This window comes from Coenobita brevimanus, chromosome 107, assembly GCF_032717465.1.
Source record: "Coenobita brevimanus isolate Jiangsu-jjx chromosome 107, ASM3271746v2, whole genome shotgun sequence".
Taxonomy (NCBI): domain Eukaryota; kingdom Metazoa; phylum Arthropoda; class Malacostraca; order Decapoda; family Coenobitidae; genus Coenobita; species Coenobita brevimanus.
Genome location: NC_137060.1, coordinates 28,645,040 through 28,668,172, shown reverse-complemented (window position 1 = coordinate 28,668,172; position 23,133 = coordinate 28,645,040). Strand labels below are relative to the sequence as shown.

Below are 23,133 nucleotides of genomic sequence, written 5' to 3'. Positions count from 1 at the left end.
CTAGTTTAAATTCTGGAATATAAGTTGTAAATATAATATTTAATTACAAATTGACAAGAAATGTATTGCTGTATAGGAAAATAAACTCACGCATAGTACGACTGGGCGTCACGATCCGTCTCGGCTAGTTGTTTTTTTCTAAGTAAAATTATGATGTGCATCTTAGTAAGATCTGCAGTTTCTTTTTCAGGATTAGTTGTGGTGTCATGTTTTGTAGTTTTTTTTTTTCTTAATGTATAGATCAGGGGCATGTATGTAGCTATCCAGTTCGGATCGATCTCTATATCAAAATCAAAACAAACGAGTTTGATTTTCCGGAGTGGGATGTCAGTTTCACTGCTTATGCATACGACTATAACACCAGTAAACAAAGTAGACACATGCATGGCGTGCCAGAAATTGCTTCTTTTATAAACGATAGTATACTAAACAATAATGGCCGGTCAAGGAAAATTTGATGCATTGACGAAGGAACTTATAACTCATGTCCTGGGATTTCAGGTATGAAATAATGGCCCATATGGAATAGAACCAGATGTTCTTCAGTAGGTTTTAAATAACCTGTAAAGATAACCCTTCATATTCATACCTAACACGTTCAGCCAGTCATCCGTGTACAAAAACTATGTATAGGCTATACTGTAATTAATATGCTCACCTTGAGTGGCTTGTCAGTGGTCGCCTTACCAGGTGAGTAAACCAGGTAAATTAACACAGCAGCAAGATCAGTTTTTGCCACACCCTTGGCCTGTGCTTAGTTTGCTGGAATAACCCTGCATACTGGTAGACAGCCCATCGTCTCATTCCTATTACATATGGATAAACCCAATGCATAATATTTTATACTTTTGATACTTGCAGCCTTGAATAGTATTGTTTAAGATTATCGTTCTTGCTGGAACATAACCCACAGTTTAAGCCATTTTCACTTCTAATGGTAATTTTTAATAATGCAGTTACAGTGTTGAGTGAGGAGCTATGGTACTCTTTATGCTTTCATATTCACTTGATGGCAGTACCCTGTGCTGCCCAATCTTTGGTAGTTTTTCTGTTCAGTCTCTTACTTCTGAAGTCATTTTGTTGGACCTCATCTCAAAATCTTCTCCTATCTACCTTTTGGTGCACTACCCTCCATATTCACTTATAGTTCTTTTCACTCATCATACATCCTCAAGCACTGGCAAATCTGTCAGTTTCTTTAACCCATTTGCACCAAGTGTCCTTAGTAGAGGACGGAACCGGGAGTTTTTAAAAGTTAATAAAGAAGGGAACCCCGGGGTAGGGACCTATGAGCTTCGCCACTATGAGCCAGTAGGCGGAGGGCAGCACCCTTAGTATCCTTCTAGCACAATCCCTCACACAGGAGATGTGGGAGCTAATGGGTTAATTTTCTCCACATGACCAAACTAACTCAGTTCAACCTTACCATAGCTTATAGAACCTTATGGCAATACTGGATGCAGGTCTTGTTAGTCCTCTATGTCCAGATCTTCATCATCTTCTGAATTCAGACTAATGTGATGGCCCAGGGTTGTTGTTATTTTTCCTTCAGAATTATATATAATGGCTTGATTTTTCCAAAACCTGTCAAGGAGCTTTTCAAAAGATATTACATTTTTTGCCTCAGTCACTTCATTGGGTAATCTGTTCCACACATCCACAATTTTTGAGCTAAAAGACATCTCCCTGAATTTTTTTCTTACCATCTATCTATCTATAGCCCGACGCCCTACTCCCGCAAAGGTTGGCTGCAGACAAAACGCCTCCAAGTTGCTCTGTCACCCACCATTTGACTTCCCTCCCCCCAACTCACCCCCCCCCTTCCTCATATACCTCTCAACTCCATCCCTTCACCTCATCCTCGGTCTACCTCTCCCTCTCCTACCATACTCTGTTATTTTGTCACTTGTTGTTACGATGGGTTGGCCCTTCATATCTTTGTATAGTGAAGTTCACTTCAGGGTCATAAATACCACTTATTATCCTAGATACTTCAATCATTTCTCCCTTTCCATGACAGTAAGCCATAGAAGGCATGTTCAGTATTTTTAATCATTTTGGGTAACTGAGAGACTTCATTCCTGGTATCAACTTCGAGACTCTTTGGAGAACATCTTCCACTATTCTTATGTCTTTAATTTTGTATGGTGACCACACAGACTGGGCATATTCTAAGTGGGGTCTGACTATTGTTTTAAAAGGGCTTTGGAATATAGGTATATCTAAAGATACAAAGGATGTTCTTATCATTCCCATTATCCAATTTGCTTTGTTCACTTTTTCATGAATATGCTCCTCGAATGTTAAATTGCTGTCTGTTATCACTTCCAGATTCTTTTCATAATTGACTTTCTTGTTTCTGTGATTTCATTATTCTGCATCTTTAGATGGTACCGGTACCTAGTTATTTCAGGTGCTTTATACCTACCGAAACAGTTAAGGTGCTTGCATTTCTCTGGGTGAAAGGGGAAGAGACTGTCTTCCAACCAATCTTGGAGTGCATTGAGGTCCACTGGTAGTGCTGTTTGATCTCGGCTTGCCTCAGTCCATTGAAATATTTTGGTGTCATCTGCAAATAGATATGTTCTTGATTTTACACAGTCTGGTAGGTCAGTTACGGTATAAACAATGCAAAAGGAATTGGTCCCAACGCACTGCCTTGTGGTTTTCCACGCAGAAAATTTGCACAGTCCGTGTAAATTTCTTTGATATGTACTTTCTGCCTTCTTCCTGTGTGGAATGATTCAGTCCATTTGTAGATGTTTCCTATAATACCATAACCAGCTAGATTTTGCGGAAGTTGATTATGCGGGACCTTATCAAGTCTACCTATCTATCTATTGCCAGACACCATAATCCTGTAAGGGATGGCCATTTGACACTGAGTTATTTGTTTTACAGGGAGGGGCACTACCGGTAACCCTCCACCAACCCACTTGTTGATGCATAGGGAGCACATACGGTTTGGTTATATGGTTACCACCCAGCATTGTAAATGGTTTCTTGGCTTACAGGAAACCATTTGACTTGTCACTCAATGTAAAGCCACCTGTAAAGAAAAGAAAAGCAATAAGAAGTGACAGGAAAGATGGGAGAAATAGGAAGAGAGGAGGGCAGGCACAGAAAAAGAATGATAAAGGCTTAAGAAGAAGTAGGCAGCTCTACATCAAGTGAGTGAGTGCTTTCTGGAAATCCATATAGCTACAGTACAATAATCCCTCATTTATCTGGACATGTTCGTTATCCAGATGTTGAACCTTGGCTCTATTAAACCATTATTTGAATTTGCTTGCTATTATCCAGATGTAAAAGTCCTCAAGAACTTGGCCAGCCAGCTGACATCTTCAAACATTCAGTATTGTGGCCATTGGGCTTGAGCCATAAGTGGGAAGTAGGCTGTAACCCACAACCAGAGCTAAAATGTCCTTCTGCCCCTGTACTGAATGGTCAAAGTTGCGCACTCGTCCGATCACTCCTAACGAACCCTCAGCATACATGTGTAACCCACAAGCATCGTCAAAATGTTTGTATGGATCCTTACCCAATGTCCAAAGTTGCACAGCCACCAGGCTAAGTCTTTCCTAACTGCACCAGAGATTGTAACAGACCGCAAGCCACGAGTACACGTTTGGTGACAGTGGCCATCCGCCTCTCTACAGAAAGTTGAAAGTCCCCCGGTCACTGTGAGTTGTGTTTCCACATGGCCATTCGGTGTCTAACAGACCACAAGCCACGAGTAAATATACGGTAAAAGTGCCCATCCACCTCTTGACAGAAGGGGGAGAATCCTGCCCACAGCCTCACTTCTTCCCCTCTTCCCTCCCTCCTCCATTCCCTCCCAGCTCCCCCCTCATTCCTTCAGTCCCTACCCTCCGACGTGGTGGTGGTAACACTGACTCGTGAGTTTTTCAAGTTTATTGCGATTATGGGGGCGCTCACCATCCACTCACTCGATGTAGTGCTGCTCTCGGGTGTCTGCCCTTTCCTCTCCATCCTTCTTTCCTTCCATTCTCTTCTGTCTTTCTTTCCTTCATTCTTTCCTTGTCCTTCTGCCTACGGGTGACTTTACACTCCCTCTTCTGTCTTTCTTTCCTTCGTTCTTTCCACTTCCTGCAGCCTGTGGGTGACTCTACACTGAGTGACAAGCCAAATGGTTTCCTGTGCACCAGGAAACCATTTACTACGCTGGGTGGTAACCATATAGCCAAATTTTGGCGCCTGGTGGTTTAGTGGGTAATTATTGCACTCCAATCGGATTGAGCCAGTGAAGGTTTATATCCAAGGGGTGGTTGGGGTTGATTGCTTATGTAATGCCACTCAGGGATGAGTGAGGCTGGTCACTCTCATCTTAAATGTTGGGACCAACTGCCTAGCCCCGGGCTTCTACGCTTCTCATGGGGCAATGTAGGATTGGTTGATGGATGGATGGATGGATATTGGGATTTATTCGACATCTATTGATCGTATCGAATTTCTGCAAAATCCAAGAGAAAGCTCATGAAATTCTGCATCTAGACATATGCTTAACTCTCAGAAGGTGCTGGCAAAATTTTTGCTTTAGGTTGGTGGGAAATTATATGAAGGTAAGTTTTACTCCTGAACACTTTATTCTCACTGCATTTCTATACTTTTACTTATCAGTTTTATGTCTTTTTATTAGTGTATCTTATAGTATAAACACCAGTGAAGATGAAGGTATGCTATTAATGCCAGTATAACCAATTTCCTGTGGCATAATTGGCCGTGGAATTTATTTTGAGCCCCGGGAGCAATCACTCATCACAGGGAACTGATTTTCAGACCGTCTTCAGGTGTTTTGTGGATTTTTGTTGATTGTTCATTTTTTCTTGATGTTTAGCATTAATATGAAAATCCTATATGTGTTTTGATGTCTCAATATTGAAGAATGACCAGAAAACAGTGCCAAAATTAGGAGGGGTACTGTACATACAGTAGGTTATGGGTAGTGTGTTTTTTGGTTTTCAGTTTTTTTTTTTTTCATGGTTTTCATAGTGTTTAGCATTACATCAGATATTCCTGTGTGTGTTTTAATGTCTAATTATGGCAGATTTACCTGAAAACAGTGCCAAAATTAGGAGGGGCACTGTATCCTACATACAGTAGTGTGTAGGTAGGTTTTGTTTTTTCCCATGGTTTTTCTTGGTGTTTAACATTACTTTGGATGTTCCTATGTGTGTTTTGATGTCTAAATATGGCAGATTGACCTGAAAACAGTGCCAACATTAGGAGAGGTACTGTACAATACATACAGCAGTGTATAGGTAGGGTGTTTTTTGGTTTTCAGTGTTTTGTTTGCATGGTTTTCTTGGTTTTGAAAACTATTTTGGATAATCCTATGTATGTTTTGATGTCAAAATATAGCAGAATGACCGGAAGACATTACAAAATAAGGAGGCATACCATACATACAGTAGTGTATAGGTAGGATTTTTTTGGTTTTCAGTGTTATTCTGCATGGTTTTCTTGGTGTTTAGCATTACTTTGGATATTCCTATGTGTGCAAATAACTCAGAGTCAAATGACCACCCCTTACGGGCTTATGGCACCTGACAATAGATAGATAGATAGTTTTGATGTGTAAATATGCCTGAATGACCGGAAAATACAGTCAAGTTAAGCATAGGTACTGTACAGATAAGTTAGGTATAGGTTGTAAGTTAGGTATAGGTAGGGTCTGGGTATGGTAGGGGAATAGTGCTCATTATCCAGATATTGCCACTACCTGGACATGCCTTTGGCCCTGTTATGTTGGGATTACTGTATATAACATCTGCCTCTCCCCCCACATCTCTTATTCTAGTCCATTCATCCATCACATGCAGGATTTGAAGGGCAGTTGACCTACCAGCTATGAATCCAAACAGTTTCGGGGATAGAATATCATTTTCTAACACATATTTCATTAAATACTCTTGCATACAATACTAATGGCAACTGTGTGTTACAGGAAGGAGAAGAAAATTTTGTGCGCAGTGAACAGTTTGTCCTCTCCAACCTTTTATATCACCACTGTTTGGCGGTCAACAGTCATGCAGTCCGCCGCTCCGTTGATGGTTTGGCCCTCAAGTTCACGGTCCATGGGCAACACAAACGAGCAAAGAAGCTTACAGATCTTACCACTCGATTTCTGGCATCTCCAGTCTTTAAAGATCATTTTCAGGTGGGAGTTTTTGATTAAGACATACTTGTCTGTGTGATGTAAAGTCTCACCAGGTTAGCATTCCATTTAGGTAGCCATGTTACTTTAATTTATTTATTTTTAAGATATAGGTGTGTACTGTATATGCTTTTTTGTTATATGTATTGTTTTCATTGTTATACAGGACATTATATTTTTGATTGTGCTGTGGTACAAATTTATCATGGAAGAAATATAGATGCATTAAAAATTTTTTGTTGAAGAAACTGATTCTGATTTAAATGTGTTGTGTTGTACTTGCACAGTGTATCTGTTGTTGTTCTTGCCCCAGTCTTATGTGGATGTGATACTGATTGACTGCATACTGTACTTAGGTTGCCATTTCCTGCTGTCTGCCATCATCCTTTGGAGGGATAAGGATGGATGTTGTATATCTGATGCCTGGATTATGTGGTTATTCTTTTTTTTTCTTTTTTTAATGGGAAATATGTTAAGATTATGATTCTGTTCTTTTTTGTTTTTAAATTGTAATCGCACAGTTTTTTTAGTGAAAAATAGGGTTAGTATAATTATCAGGATGATGACTATTTTCCTATATTTGCAGACTGATGTGGAGTGGTCACTCTTATCCCTCCTCCTTCACCTCAGTAACAGCCCAACTCAGGTGCCATTAGCAAAGGACCTCACCCCAGGCCTTGGCCATGACTCACCATTACTCACACCATGGCAGCAACTCAGTGAGGAGGAGGAGGAGGAGGAGGAGGAGGCAGGAGGAGAGGAAAATGAGGAGGAGGAGGAGGATTGGGCAGCATACCTGAAAGATGAGGAAGATCAGTACAGTGTTGGACCTGAGGAGCCCTTGTCGGTATGTTGTTCAGATACAGTGACTCCATGTTATATGTTAGCACGTTATATTTCCATTTTTGCATTGAAGTCCATGGTAAATTATAAAAAATATTGCCTGCTAGTGTTCCATTGCTACATATAAAGCTGATTCACCAGTTCCCCCAATTTACAGTATCTGTTGTATGAAAAGAGTTGTGATATTTTGGAACACTTTTCAGACATGTAAGGAAGACTTACCATAACCGTATTCTTTGTGTAGTGCATTCATTCCCCAATTTATGTGGCTCATAAGTTAACCTGCCTCACTGTATATTGCAAATCTGTGTATCCCAATCCCTTAAGCCAGTATGTATAGTATAGCTAATGTATTAATCACATCTGAAGCCTGACGTTCTATTTTCCCACTGAAAACCATTTATGATCCCAGCTTGCCTATTGGTATGTTTTACAAATATTTACCCTACTATCCTGGGGTAAAACAGATGTAAGACAGTGACATTAGAGACATTTAAAGAAATAAATATTGTAGTGGTGCCAACTATCACTACCTCAATTGCAGTTACCATTCTCTCTGTCTCATTGTACTGGTTGTTTGAGGCATTGATGAGGAGCCCAACTGTGGTGACACTGTGCAGCCTGTGTGGAGCAGCTGCAGCATACACCCAGGAGCTAAACCACCTCAAATTTCCCTCCACTTTGCCATGGGAAGGACAATGATCCAACTCAGGTGAGGCACTGTCTTCTCGTGGGGGCACCGGATTCCAATGCATTGTATGTATTGTACCTGCTGAGTGGCCCCACAGAAGCAGTTCACCTGTGGTTGATAGGTCTGCCCAGTCAGACAGACCAGGGTTAAGTAACATCAACTGGGTGTTTGAAAATATTATCCAATTTTGTTGTGAGGTCTGTATTTATTGGCTTAGTATTGGTTGAGAATTTGTGATAGTTTTCTACACTCCATAGATAGGTGGGAAAGAAAGGTCAGGATGATGGTGTACCACAGAAAATAATATTGAGTAAACTTTCCCCAGGATTGGTCGAGTGAAGATGAATCAAGTGATACTCAAGGAACCACTTCATCTTCCTCTCAGCCCACCAAAATTTCATTGCTCAAGCCTCCTGAGCCCCACTTGCCATCCACACATCCTCCCAGCCACCCTATGCAGCCCCCAAATTGCTTCACACAGTTCTCTAGCCTCCCTGTACAGCCTCCCAATCCCTTCACAGCTCACACTGACCCCCATAACCATGATCCAGATCCAGTTACAGTAAGCACAGACCCACATGAGCACAGATCTGAACCCCTCAAAGACTGCAGTATCCCAAGCACTGCAAAAGGTCCCCTCAGAATATTTAAGGATCCCCTGCAAGTCCCCGCTGCCATCACAACACGAGAATCCTTAGAACAGGTGCACCGAGCTAAGTCATGGCTTTCAGCTAAGACACACCTCCCATACTGGAGCTCCAAAAGTCCCAGTCAAGCCCCAGTTTCTGATCATCCTGCAGCAAATGTGACAAAGCTGTGGTGAGTGATGGGATTGTTGTGAGTGGAGTGAGTGATGAATTGTTACATAGTATCATTCTGGGTCAGTCTTTCATTGATAGTTTGGAATAGCACCAGGTAATACTGTACTTGTAGCACTGTACCAGTAAGTACTACACATTTGAAAAGATAATTACTATATAAGAAAGGCATGGTAAGCAATGTATCAGTGTTATTTCTTTGTTACTTTGATTTTTATTGCAATGGTAGTGAAGTATTATAATAGTAAATGCTACATACTCAACCCCTGGAGACTAGTGATATAGTTTTCAGCTCTTGTCCATTCACTCGATTTAGTGCTGCTCATGGGTGTCTGCCCTTTCCTTTCCTCCTTCCTTCTTTCCTTCCTTCCTCTTTTGTCTTTCTTTACTTCATTCTTTCCTCGTCCTTCTGCCTACAGGTGACTTTACATTCCCACTTTTGTCTTTCTTTCCTTCATTCTTTCCTCTTCCTCCTGCCTATGGGTGACTCTACACTGAATGACAAGCCAGATGGTTTCCTGTACACCAGGAAACCATTTACTACTCTGGATGGTAACCATATAACCAAATTATGTCACCTGGTGGTTTAGTGGGTAATTACGGCACTCCAGTCAGATTGAGCCAGTGAAGGTGTATATCCAAGGTGTGGTTAGGGTTTATTTCTCACGTAATGCCGCTCAGGGATGAGTGAGGCTGGGCATTCTCATCTTAAATGTCAGGACCAACTTGCCCAGCCCCGGGCTTCTAAGCTTCTCATGGGGCAATGTAGGAATGGATGATAGATGGATGGATGGTTACTTACATGGAAATTTATTAAGCTTAGGAAGGGCCTCTAGTTGTGAAGGAGTAAATGAAGGCTGTGTGTAACCCCTCCAGTTAAAAAAGTCTCTCCTGAGATTAATAAAATTGTGTGGAGGTAAGGAAAATAAAATGCAAGATAATTCTCTGGACTGACAGAACTGGGATAAGTGTTGTGGTTGCCAGTGGAATGAAGGAATGGATTGATATAGTTTTCTCTTTTTCTTTCAGCATTCTGGGTCATTGATACAGTAGTGGTATAATAGTAACACCACAGTTAACCTCCCCCACTTATTTTTTGAGGGGCCTCCAAGTGTCAACTTTAGAGATAATATTTGAATTGATGGAGTTAGAAACAGTCTCCATGAACCACTTGTCAACCTGATTTCTCTGTAAACTGAGTGAAGTTATCTAAATTAGCAAGAATAAAATAAACACATATTGCTGGTTTGAAGGATTTAAAATCTATCTCTCTATCGCCAGACACCTTAATCCCGTAAGGGGTGGCCACAAACAAATCACCTCCATGTCGCTCTGTCCCCTTCCATTTCACTGCCCTGCTCCCAGCTCACACCCCCCCTCTCTCATATACCTCTCCACTCCATCCCTCCTCTCATCCTTGGCCTCCCCTTCCATCTGCCCCTCTCCACCTCACTCACACACTCTCCTTGTCAGTCTCTCACTCTTCATCCTCTCCACATGGCCAAACCACCTTAATATGTTTCTCCTAAAGCTTCCTATCACATCCACATCCACACCACAGCACTCCTTCACTTCCTCATTTGTCAGTCTGTCTCTCCATGCAGTAAGAAAATTAAGTTCTTCAGGACAGTGATATCTTTGTTATTTTCAATTGTAATGTTGGTTGTGGTATATTGTTATTTCATCAGTAGGAACATTGTTGTGGTATACCATTATTTCATCATTTGTGTCATTGTTGGTGGGCAGCCACTTCATATGGAGTGATGGGCTTTCATAAGTACTTGAATCCTTTCAACCATATAAAGCCACTAAGGGAAGTAGGTTAGTCATCTGCCATTGAGTCATTCAGTTCAGTGACATGCAGTATTTTTTGTACAGTATTATTCTATCTGTCTATCTATTCCCAGATGCCTTAATCCCGTAAGGGGTGGCCACAAACAAATCACCTCCATGTCGCTCTGTCCCTTCCCATTTCACTGCCCTGCTCCCAGCTCACACACCCCTCTCTCATATACCTCCTCTCTATCCCTTCATCTCATCCTTGACCTCCCCCTCCATCTCCCCCCCCTCCACCTCACTCACATACTCTCTCCTCATCAGTCTCTCACTCTCCATCCTCTTTACATGGCCAAACCACCTCAGTGTGTTTCTCATAACGCTTCCTATCACGTCCACAGCCACACCACAATGCTCTTTCACATCCTTATTTGTCAGTCTGTCTTTCCATATGACTCCACAGGCTCCTCTCAAATAACTCATTGCCACTGCTCTCTTTGTCCCTCCAACAAGGTCCAAGCTTCACTTTCATACATTAGAGTTGGCATATAGTAACTTTTTCACTTCCATGCTCACTTCCCTGTTTCTTATCACTGCTTTCAAGGAACCAGCAACCTTGAGTGTTGCAGCTGCACAAGACTTACATGAAGGAGTGTTTGTGCCAGCTTTAACATATAGATGTATGCTGAGGAATGTACAGTATGTTGAGTACAGAGAGTGGATAGGATGTGAAATAATGTGATTCATGAAAGATGTGGAATGGAAGTCTGTGGACACCAGAATCAGAGAGAGTGTACTGAGATGGTATGGTCGTGTGGAGAGAATGGATAACAATAGAGTGGTGTAAAGGGTATATCCAAGCAAATTTGAAGGAGGGAGGAGGCGAGGTAGGCCCAGGAGGAGATGGAGGGATATGGTGGATGAGTGTGTGAGGAAGAGAGAAGTTGGTGAGGCTAGGGGACTAACAAGAGATCGAGCTGGCTGGATGAATGTTGTGAGAAGAAATGCATGATCAGGGATTTGGCACCCCTTTTTAATGTGACAGCATCCGGATTGACTCAGTTGGATACGTTTATGTGAAACTACAGAATGTGGTGAATGTTTTTGGCGTACCAGATAGAGCCAGGATTCTGGGGGCTTGAATGACGAATGAATGGAAGCATGGCCATTGGATTGGGCAAACTTGGGCTGTCTGGATGCTGCTACTCCTCGCCCTGCCCTAGAGTGGGAAAGGAGGTGTGGATGATGATGATGAAGATGAATATATGCAGAAGGATGAAGCCTGTGAGATTTACCCAAGACCAGGGGTTTGGTTGGCCAGCAAATGAGTGTCTGGCCCACTTCATTTGGCTTTCTGTTGTTAGTTCTCGTATTGTACTTTCCTTACTTCTTGAACCTTACTTCACCCACCCCCTCCTTGAGCAGAAAAAAAAAAAAAAAGATCAATTATATTGATCAGGATTATACAGTATATGTGTAATTTCTTCACAGGGAGGCTGACCAGGGCGTACAAGCAGGTACAACGCAGCAGCTAGGAGAGTGGGCAGTGATGCGGGAGGTTGTGTGGGCCCTCACCTGTCCCACACCCTCCCACATCTTCACACGTGATGCACAAGGCACCTTCTCACTCAGACCTAACCTCTCTCTACCCTCACTAACACCTGCAAGTTCTCCCTTTTTTATTTATTTTATTTTATTTTATTTTATTTTTTTTAATACAGTAGCCTTGCCCTTGGTACCTATGCATCTTAGGCTCAGTTAAGGATAGGATGATAGATAAATTATTGGCATTGCCTTGGAAAATCTGATTAGGCCAGATCATCTGAGACTTCTCAGTAGGAATTTATATTCAGTTAACTTTCTTCTACCCAATATGCATTTTGATTTTCATGATTATTGCAGCACAGTTTCATTGTTTATATTACTGTACTTAAATTTTCCACAACACTTATTTTCCAGTGCATTCATGTCTTCCTGAATTGTTTTGTACAGGATGCATTACAAGACTGGTAACTGGTCTTAGCATCAGTGCCTTTCCTTTGTCAGATGCTAAAATAATCAGTTTTATAGATGCTTTTTCCTACTTAATATTGTATTTGGATGCTGTGGGGAATCACATGGAGGTGATTCAGAGGATCATAATACTGTATTGTCAAAACTGTTGATCAGAGCTTCAGAATTTCAAAATGCTGTTCAGTGCCTTTGATAGGCTAAGACAATAGCTCTACTTTTTCTTACATAGTTTCTTCCTTTTGTGAAACCTTTTGGTTTTCATTCATTTGACTTTTCAGGTTGGAGTTTTGATTGGGTACTATAGTAACAACATAAATATCAATAATATCTCCACCTGTATGATGACATCACTTAAATTCTGGCTAGCCTGCTACTAGACATGTTAACTCCGTCAGACTGAGAAAATTTGTAATTTTTTAAAACACAAGATTATCTTGCAGCATTCATTGTACGAGAGACTCCTTGGGATGAATGGGTTAGAAAGAGCCTCCATTAAGTCCTTCAGCCCAAGTATATGTGTTTTATGTAATGTGGCTAATACCAGACAGTTTTACTTACTTTATTGTAGGGGAAAACCCTCTGGCTGAAAGAGTTTAATTGATGTTCATTAGTAAGGGACATTCATATTGAATGAGGAGAATCATCGTGTGGGTTTAAGAATTCTCAGTGTTTCAGTGAACATTTCCTTATTTAAGTTTATTGAACATATATATTCTAACTATACTATATTTCATTCACCTTAACATTTTTAAGCTTATTTCCCATAACTAATTGGCAGAATATGATAGTACTATGGCCCTACATTCTTTCCTTAGCACTACTTCTCGAGAAGCACTATATTCCAGTGATAATATCTTGTTTACAGTTCAGTATTCAGAAAGGAGAGATGGCAAATTTAGCCCACCTTAAAGTGGACAGATTGTAGTAATGATGATGATACTTATTCTAACTAGCTCTTTTGTACAATGAAGTAAGCTATGATAGACATCATCTAACCTATCATATTCTTCAGGGAACATAATAATGATGCATATTCTAACCAGTTTGTATTCTGTGGGAAGCAAAAGAATAATGATCCACACTATTGAATTCTTACTCTGTAGGGAGCAAAGTGATGTTGCATATTATAACCAATTGTTCCTTCATAGGAAGCAACAGCCAAGCTTCTCACCTACCTGTGCAAGCCACTAAGCCAGCTGAGCACCCTGGATGAGTTCATCCGCCAGCACCAGAGCACCAGCCGACACCCCCATACTGCATCCCCCATCACCCTCCTTGCCTATGCTGCAGGGCTTAGGTGCTGGAGGCAGAGGTTCAATGCGCACCTTGGCGAGCTTGAAGACCGTATTAAGGAGCAGGGTGAGTGATTTGGGCCTGTATTCTTATTAAGAGGCTTTTCTTCTTAAGTGGCTTATTTTGTATATTACACCTTCTGTTCATTTGTATGTCATTTCTGTCCGTTTAATATCAGTGCAGAAGGTATTAATAGTGCACTGAGTATTAACAAGCTATGTGAAGAAAAATACTGGTAAGGAGGAGGTACTAGGGAGCCTTCCTGACTGACAAGAATATGATTCCTGGGCTTAAACCCATTAATCAGGTAATGTTGTTTAATTCTCTCATTCATACTAGCCTTCTCCAGATGATATTTTTTCAGCATAGGGGGACATCTCTTGTATTGAAGGGATAAGTGAAGGCACCATCTGACTTCTCTTTGAGAAATTTCTTCTAAGCTGAATAAAATTGCTTAGCAAGAATAAAGTATAAAGAAGATCATCTGATTGCAAGGGCTAAGGATGTACTTAAGAGCAGGGTCAATGTATTTGGATGGCGGGATGTATTATGGAGCACAGTTAATGTTGCAGAATTTAGGAATATTTAAGGTACACCTAATATTACTGACTTTCTTTCCTTCATTCTTTCCTCTTCCTTCAGCCTGTGGGTGACTCTACACTGAGTAACAAACCAAAAGGTTTCCTGTACACCAGGAAAGCATTTACTATGCTGGGTGGTAACCATATAACCAGATTTTGGCACCTAGTGGTTTTAGTGGGTAATTAATGCGCTCCAGTTGGATTGAGCCGGTGAAGGTTTATATCCAAGGGGTGGTTGGGGTTGATTGCTCATGTAATACCACTCAGGGATGAGTGAGGCTGGTCACTCTCATCTTAAACGTCGGGACTAACTGCCTAGCCCCGGGCTCCTATGCTCCTCATGGGGCAATGTAGGATTGGATGATGGATGGATGGATGAATATTACTGACGTAGAATTGAGGGGTATACAGTACCCGGTACAGTATTAAGTTGGTACTTCACGAGTAGCATCGAGAACATAAATACGGCCTTCATAATGAAGTAATGCAACTTCATTTTTTCCTCACTGATCCTCATTTTTCCTGAGAGAAATGAGAGAAATGTAAATAACTTATAGATGAGAGAGATGTCAGGAAAAGAGGCTGAAAGAACCAGAGAGATATATAAGGATACTGAAACCTGGAGATTATTCTGTTCCCCTCCCTGCACGCCTTTTTTGGAGACTTTCTGAAATGAAACAAGACACTGAAATTGGTGGTAGGTTAATGCTGAGTGTAAATAAATTAAATAAATTTTCTTAGATAGATTAGCTACCCCAGTCCTTTTGATAAGGTAGATTAAGAAGTGTTAAGATTGGTGTATGAAAAGCATGGAGAATATAATGTTTACAAAGTTATTAGAAGCTAAGCTGAGAAATTGAGTAACAAGAGACTGAAAATAAGGTAAAATGATAGATTTACTAGAGAAATAAAGGAGGAAAAGTCAGAGGGAGTGGAGTTGAGTTGCAATGTTATGTTGTGGCAAACCTAGCTAAATTGTAGAGGTGAACTTGTACCAGCTGAAAGGTGAACACTGTTCAAACTGTTTCAGAGTCAACTTGCACTCTACTTTGGCTTGAGGAAGAGATACACCTTTGGCTGCGCACTTTGTCCACCATTCACTCTGTCCACTGCACTGCTCTTGCTGTACCAGAGGGTAGTAGTGCAGGATATGTGGCTGTCAGGTACAGTATGTGTGGATTTTTGACAAATCCAATTCAGCATAGAAGTCTTCTCCAGCATAAGTGTCCTTGGTGTGATGTTATGGGATGAGCACAGTAAACTCTAGAATAGCCTAGATATAATTTTTGTCATAACATGGCATTACACTTGTCATACCCCATCTGGAATATGCCAGTCAACTACTGTATGGTGTCCATATTTGTCATAACATGGGGTCCCATGTACTGTATTATGTGTGGAAGGTAGGGCACAGTTCTTGACAGTTCTCGAGAAGTCAGCAGCTGTTTGAGCCTTGACATATTCGTAAGAGTTGGCAGGTAAAAAATAAATAAGTAAATGAAATAACTAAATCAAGTCCCTTATTGTAACTCCTCATTCTTGGATGTACTGTACTGGCATATCAGTAAAGGAAACTTGTTTTTCCAGAGTTTGGGTGGTACTAGTCATGGGTGATTTGCACTGCGCTCATATATGTGTATATATTTATATATATATATGTGTGTGTGTGTGTGTATATATATATATATGTGTGTGTGTGTGTGTTTATATATATATATATATATATATATATATATATATATATATATATATATATATATAAAAATAAAAAAAATATATATATATTAAGCCAGATAGACAGTGGAATAATTACAGTGCCAAAGGCAAAAGTTTCTGGTATTTGGAGTTCCCTGATAAGTAAAGGGAACAGTTTGTATGTTGATGCATCAGCTACCATCACTATTATTTTATATATGTGTTGTAGTAGCTGGCATTCATGTGCCAGATGTGGACCTGCAGCTATATTATGCACATTTCCAGCTGTGTTTTATGGATTCTGAAGGGCGGCTGAAATCCAGGGCCAAAGAATGCCACTTTCTACCTCTGCCAAAGTGACTTGCTTGTACCTGATGTTTCTTGCATTAATTTAGGTGTGGCAGGCTATTGGAGTGTAGGGTAAGAGAACTTTTGGAAGACTAGAGCAGCTGTATTTGTGAGTATGATAATCTGCACCAATGAGGGAACCTTGATGAGCTGCCATTAGGTTTTTAGTTGTCAGAACAAGGAAGATTCTGTACTCTTCATTTTATGTCCTGGTAAAAACAAAGTTACATTTTCTTCTCTTTTTTTTATAATCAGTCACAGCCCTCCTTTTTGAAGATTAACAGGGTGCTAGTAACAAATATACAGTTCATTTACTATAGTGTCTGTACTATAACCTAACAAAGATTACTAAAACAGAGAGTACTAACACTTTCCAACTCAGTTGATTACTAAGTACAATCAGATTGGAGGGTTGATTTGACTAGTAACCAAGGAAACTTTGCTTCTGTGTGTGTGTGTGTGTGTGTGTGTGTGTGTGTGTGTGTGTGTGTGTGTGAGAGAGAGAGAGAAATGGTAACAGTATTTTACATGAGGTGGGTGGTGGAAACAGTACTTTGCATGGGGTGCAGAAATTTTTTTACATATTTACTGTGGGACAGAAATGACAGTGATTAGGTGGATGTTCAGTGCATCCCAGAGTATGAAGCCTGGGGGGGCCAGGTTTGTGATGGAGGAGTTGAGAAGTAGGATGTGACTAGAGCGTATTGGTGTTGTGATGAGGAGAGGTAGATTGAGATGGTTTGGACATGTTGAAAGGATGGGGGATGATAATTGGGTGCGGATGATGAGAGTGTTAATGTTGGGGATAGGGTTGCAAGAGGTAGACCAAAAAGACCAGGAATGTGGTCATTGAGTGTGACTTCAGGGATAAGGAACTGAATAGGGAAGCTGCCAGAGATTGAGCAGCATGGAAAGCCGCCGTTAGATGACCAAGGCTGATGCATGTAAGCATGTTGGAGCCTTCAAAAATGAAACTAAAAACGAAACATACAGCAAACAGGTATTTTATGCAGTTATTAGGGTGTTAACAATGATATTTTAATATTTTCGAGGGTACTAACAGCTACCGGTACTTTACATTGAGTGCAGACAGCAAATATATTACAAATTCACTTGGATGCTGCTAACAAATACTGTATATGCTTATTTTGGTGCTGTTAACATATACATTTACTGTGGTGCTGGTAAGAAATATTTATGCATTTGCTAGGATGTTGGGGACATTGTGTGAGAGTGTGGATGGTGCTGGTGATAGCATGGTGAGGGCGGTGCTGATACGTCTCCTTCTTCACACTCTCCGCCACTACCTCTCCGTCATCCACACCTGGCTCCTCCACGGCTCTCTCCATGACCACACCAGCGAGTTCATCATTCAAAGGTGCGTGCTGTGAGGGAGGCAGGCATGGGGCTGTATTGTTTTTGACTCAGGAGTACTTCTACCTTATTTATTTATACTGCCGACCATATCTTTTTAGGGAGTGGGCTAGGGGGATAGCAGGGGGTGAGGGTGAGTTGGTTGGGGGTCAGTGAGAGAGGGTGAGGTGACTGGAGGTCAGTGAAAGAGAGTGAGGTTTGAGGTGTGTGTGTGTGGGACAGCACAGCCTGAGTCATCAGCTGTAATTTGCATTGGTGCAGCTGAGGCTATTAATTGCAGCTCATGTGTTGAATATTATGGCAGCCTTTTTGATTTATTCAGACTATTGCCAGTTGATTATATTCAGCATAGGAGAGACCTCTCATAGTGAAGGAACTGTAACCTATTTTTTTTTCTTCTCTTTGTTTGACTGTTACAGAGATGAGTCTGTGGGAGTTGAGGATGAGAGGTTTTGGCGAGAAGCATTCACAATCAATCTTCAGAATCATCAAAGTTTGGATGCAAAGGACCCAGTGTAAGTTGATGGTAGTGTTATGGTACATTTAGTAATATAAATATATAATTACTGAAAGCATCATACAATAGCTGTAGCACAGTTTTAAAAAAATATGCATAGTGCCATTTGAGTCATTTAATTAGAAAAAAACTTTGGTATATTTTTGCTGAAGTTATCATGAGGATCAAGTACCGTCGCGGTCATAAATAATCACTTATCTTCCGGTACCCCATGCCTCAGGCTGGCTTCTTTATGCGCGGCAAGTCACAGTGGAGTAAGATGTGCTGAGAGAGGGGGGGCCAGATAGAGAAGGGAAGGTGGGTGGAGGGATGGGCGATGGTTGGGGGGGTGGAGTGAGGGAAGGGAGGGAGAGTGAAAAGCGAAGTGGTGGTCACATTATTTGTCTACTGTATTTTCTTTCATTTAGGACAAGATTATAAAGGAGTTAGTATTTGGTAGATAATGCTGCATTACACCTTATGTAAAATGGAGTCAGATAACAAGTTTTAGATAGGTGGTGACATCAAGGGCTGGCTCATGAGAGAAATATACTGTCGTAACAGACGAAACACTAGTGTGGAGCCAGAAGTTCCCAGCACAACATACTTTTTCCTTGCTCACCAATTTGTAACTAGCTGTTTTTTGTTGGACGCAAATATAATTCTAAGGTTTTGAGAGGGTGTTGGGGTTGTTGGATGGCGATTCAAATCCATACCGGCATGGAGTCCACAATTATTTTATGCACAATTATTGTAAATATCCTTTTCATGTAGAGATGCCATACATTAGTTGACATGCTGGTGCCTGTATAGATGGAGTGTATACTGAAAGGATGATCATATTTACTGTGGACACAGCCGTGTTAAAGGTTGCAAATGATATTTAGTTCCAGAAAATAAAGTACATGTAAGTATAGAGGATGTTTCTTACACAAACTTTAGAGAAGTCAAAGCCATCCAGATTCCATTGTTCATCCAAAGTCAGAATACAAGGATAAACACAAAAATATGGCTCAACACTAATGTTTGATCTGTTACATCAGTATATTTCTCTCACGAGCCAGCCCTTGACATCACCACTCTAAAGCTTGTTATCTGACGCCGCTATACAAGGTGTAATGCAGCATTATCTACCGAAAATTAACTCCTTTAAAATCTTGCCTGAATGAAAGAAAATAGACAAATTATGTGACCACCACTTCCCATTTCATTCTCCCTCCCTTACCTCCCCTCCCTCCTCTCCCCGACTTCATCCCTGCATCATTGCTCATCACCCCACTCACTTTCCCTTTGCTCTCTGACCCCTCCCTCTCAGCCCCTTTCATTCCACTCTGACTTGCCACACATAATGGAGCCAGCCTGAGGGCGGGGTGCCAAAGGATAGGTGATTATTTATGACCACAACTGTAGATATACAGGTACTCATGCAAAATTTCAGTAGTAATCTTTTCAACCATATAGCCAAACCATACGTGCTCCCTACGTGTCAACAAGTGGGTTGGTGGAGGGTTAGTGCCCCTCCCCGTAAAACAACTAACTCAGAGTCAAATGGCCACCCCTTACGGGATTATGGCATCTGGCAATAGATAGATAGATAGATAGAATCTTTTCAGCACAGTGAGATCTATTTCATTTTACTGTTGTTGATACCAGATGCTTTTAACTTTCCCTTTAACTGAAAGTTAGGAGCAGTCTTCATTAATCAGTTCACTACAAAAAGTGTCCTGATGACTGAATGAAATTGTTTTACTGTAACAAAAATGTATATAATAAAGGTCATTGCATTGAAGGGTTGTGTGTCACCCTGCAGTCAGACATACCAACCATATGAAATTGACAAAAGCCACAGTGTTCATTTTGAAATACTGTATGTCATACCCAGCTGTTTGTGTAATTTTTTTTTGCAGACTTTATGTTAACCCCATGATATTTGTATTTAATTATTCATTCATTTATTTTTATTTTTATTTACCAGTATTCATATTTTTGTGATGGGCAAATGTGTGTGAGAAAGAAAAGTGAAAATATGTCCTCTCAAAGCAAATGAGGAAATGAATGTTTCTGTTGATGATTGTCGTTACCTAAATAGATTTCATTGTATTGCTGCCTATGATTGAATACTGTATTGTAGCACCAGGTCGTCTTATGTGTAACTGCTCACTCCTATTTCACATTGCAGTACATGAAATTTTCAAAGTCAGACCATCTTCATTACCAAACACTTTCTATTTCAGAGTGCTTACTTTGGGATACAACAGTGCAGGTCCTTCTTAAACATTTTTGCTTTAGATCCTTTTATGCCGGAAGTGGTTGTATCATGTAATTTGCCCTTCAGAATGTTCAGTCTGTTATGTAGTAATCCACCACAGAAGACGGCATTACTACCTTCTGTTTTCTTGTGGTGCAAAACACTCACCACTATCCACTGTTGTACCTTGTGTCTGCCACATTAACCATGACCTTTGTCTTTCCCACATTCCCTTTCAAACCTGTACTCTGTATTATATGTAGGCTGCTTGCAGATTGTAACAATTTTTATATGTACAGTATATCAGTTCCTACAGTAGCCCAAATGTAAATTCCTCTGATAGTCCTTCAACCACTGCGATAAAACATTCTCTCTCTCTCTCTCTCTCTCTCTCTATCCAGTAACATTATATTCATGATAAAGACTCTAATTGAATACAGTTAATATTTTGTTGGACTGCAGATGTGTTGGTTTTGCTTGATATCCACCCACATATTGTGTGTAGAAATTTCAAATGTCTGTAAGACAGTAGATGAAAGATTCTCCAGTATTAGAATATTACACCACCCCACCTATGGGTGGGAATAAGGGTTGGGATGTGGTAGATGGGGGCACCCATCATCCATTCACTCAATTTAGGGATGCTTTATGGTCTCGACACTGAGTGACAAGCCAAATGGTTTCCTGTGCCCAGGAAACCATTTTCTGCGCTGGGTGGTAACCATGGTAACCGGGGTTTTTGGCCGGGTTAAGTGTCCCCCAGATTCCTCTATCTAAAAATCACTTAACCCGTCCTGTGCCAATGAAGTACATGTACGTCGGCAGTTTGATATACAGTACAGTATTTGCCAAAATTCGAAAATTCAAATTAGGCGCCAAAAAATTGACTGGGATATTCCCGCACCTCTCTAGGCCTTCCTATATCATCTATATACCCAACAAGAGTGTTTTGGGCTCGAATAGCATAGTTATCGATGAAGAAAACGAAGATCTCCTTCCTCAACTCAGTGGGTGTCGGAGGCGGCCAATAAAGTCTATGGGCGTTACTCCAAAGTTTTCAGCCACCTGGTCAGAGAGAATAGACCTCAAAATTGACCTGAATGCTTTCCGTGAGTACTTTTAGGGTTGTTCTCCGTGTTTTCTTATCATTTCTAGCCTATCTAGCAAAAAAAAAAAAAAATCAAAAATTGGCTGGCACCACAGCTCCATGAGGGTCCAGTCTGTTGGCACTCTGCGGGTTAATCATGGCAAAATGCTTCGGAGAGCCTCGGAGGGCCCAATACCTGCCTAGGGCCCCAGCCAAATGGGCAGATTCACATGACCATTTGGAATGGGAGAGGTGTGAATGAGGAGAGCAAGAATGTGGACGTGGTGAATGTTTTCAAGAGTGCAAGATATGCCATGATGGCATTGTGTGAAACACAGTGCAATCATGGCATTTTAATGTGACAGCGTCTGGATTGACTCTATCGGATACGTTTATGTGAAGCTACAGAATGCGATGAATGTCTTTGGCGTATCAGATAGAGCCAGGATTCCGGGGGCTTGAATGATGATTGAATGGAAATGCGGCCCATTGGATTGGACAAATTTGGGCTGTCTGGATGTTACTACTCATCTCTGTGCCCTAGGGTAGGAAAGGACATCTGGATGATGATGCTTATGATGATGATTCTCATATTTCCCCCATGCAGAAGAACAATGATGCGATTCCTGTCCCCTCTTCTGGCCTCCCTCACCTCTATTGGAAAATCAAGGGAATTGTTATCAGTCCTAGAGGCTCCAGCTCACTCAGATAATTCTGTGTATGCCATCGAAGACTACCTGACAGAAGAAATGGGTAAGTAATACAATCAGCATTACCTGTAGTGTAGTATGTTATAGACCAAGATTGATGATGTTCAAATACTGAACTGAGATGTAGGATTTTTTTTTCTTTTATATAACTACCATACTTCAGTGTTAGATGGGAAAAGAGGTTCGAAAGATGGTGGTGATGATGATGACAGTGATGTATCTGCAGTGGCAAGCAAGAGTAGAAGCTTTGTGGCATAGGGTATTTGTTGAAGCTTATACAAAATGCAGCAGGAGTCATCAGTAAACAGAATATGAGGTTAAATTTAATGAAACTGTTTTCCATGTATACTATGAACTATTATTTTGCAGAAGAGTCCTTAGAAGAAACAGTTGTGCAGCATGTAAAAAAGGCAGTTTGTGAACTTGAAAAGGCATCACAGCTTGAAAACAAACCAAACAGTAATGAGACTACATGTAAAGTCAGTGAAAGAGAAGGGAAGAAGGACATCAAGGAGGAGAAAAATCAAACTAGTGAAGAGCAGAAAGAGAAGGAAGACAACAGGGAAAAGATAAATCAGGCCAGTGATGAGAAGGAGGTGAAGGAGAACAAATTGGAAGAGAAGAATGACTTTATTATGAACCAAGACCAGGCTGATCCCTTTCTGTGGGCAGCCTTCACCGAGACACAACAGGACTATACAACCTCTGCAAGTTGTAAAGATGTGGATGCTGTTACCAGGTATGTTATGGATTCATGGAGAGCTTGAATTATTGTAAGGTCTTGTTTAACGCAACACAGTGCCAATACAGCACGTTGAATTTAATATATTCTGCTTTCAATACAGATACAGTACACTATCTTGAATTGTACTTGGCCAGCATGAGACAGGGAAAATATCTGTCACTCTTTCAGATGAGAAAACTGCAGCCCTGGATTGTACCTCATATTGACGGATACAAACACAGGTTTATTATTAGATCC

At 40.9% G+C, this 23,133-nt stretch overlaps 1 protein-coding gene across 1 annotated transcript in view; it reads left to right on the top strand.

Annotated features, from left to right (window-relative positions):
• The first annotated feature begins 435 nt into the window (after positions 1-435).
• Positions 436-23,133, top strand: part of Grip128 (gamma-tubulin complex component 5) — a 33,474-nt gene continuing 10,776 nt past the window's right edge. Inside the window, exons 1-14 of the mRNA XM_080285539.1 lie at positions 436-501; positions 5,969-6,181; positions 6,765-6,833; positions 6,909-7,025; positions 8,038-8,096; positions 8,325-8,531; positions 11,798-11,973; positions 13,472-13,678; positions 15,224-15,356; positions 17,447-17,614; positions 18,030-18,125; positions 22,049-22,194; positions 22,521-22,630; positions 22,745-22,890. Of these exons, the coding sequence (XP_080141665.1) occupies positions 436-501; positions 5,969-6,181; positions 6,765-6,833; positions 6,909-7,025; positions 8,038-8,096; positions 8,325-8,531; positions 11,798-11,973; positions 13,472-13,678; positions 15,224-15,356; positions 17,447-17,614; positions 18,030-18,125; positions 22,049-22,194; positions 22,521-22,630; positions 22,745-22,890 (1,913 nt within the window). The remainder of the gene's footprint in view (positions 502-5,968; positions 6,182-6,764; positions 6,834-6,908; positions 7,026-8,037; positions 8,097-8,324; positions 8,532-11,797; positions 11,974-13,471; positions 13,679-15,223; positions 15,357-17,446; positions 17,615-18,029; positions 18,126-22,048; positions 22,195-22,520; positions 22,631-22,744; positions 22,891-23,133) is intronic.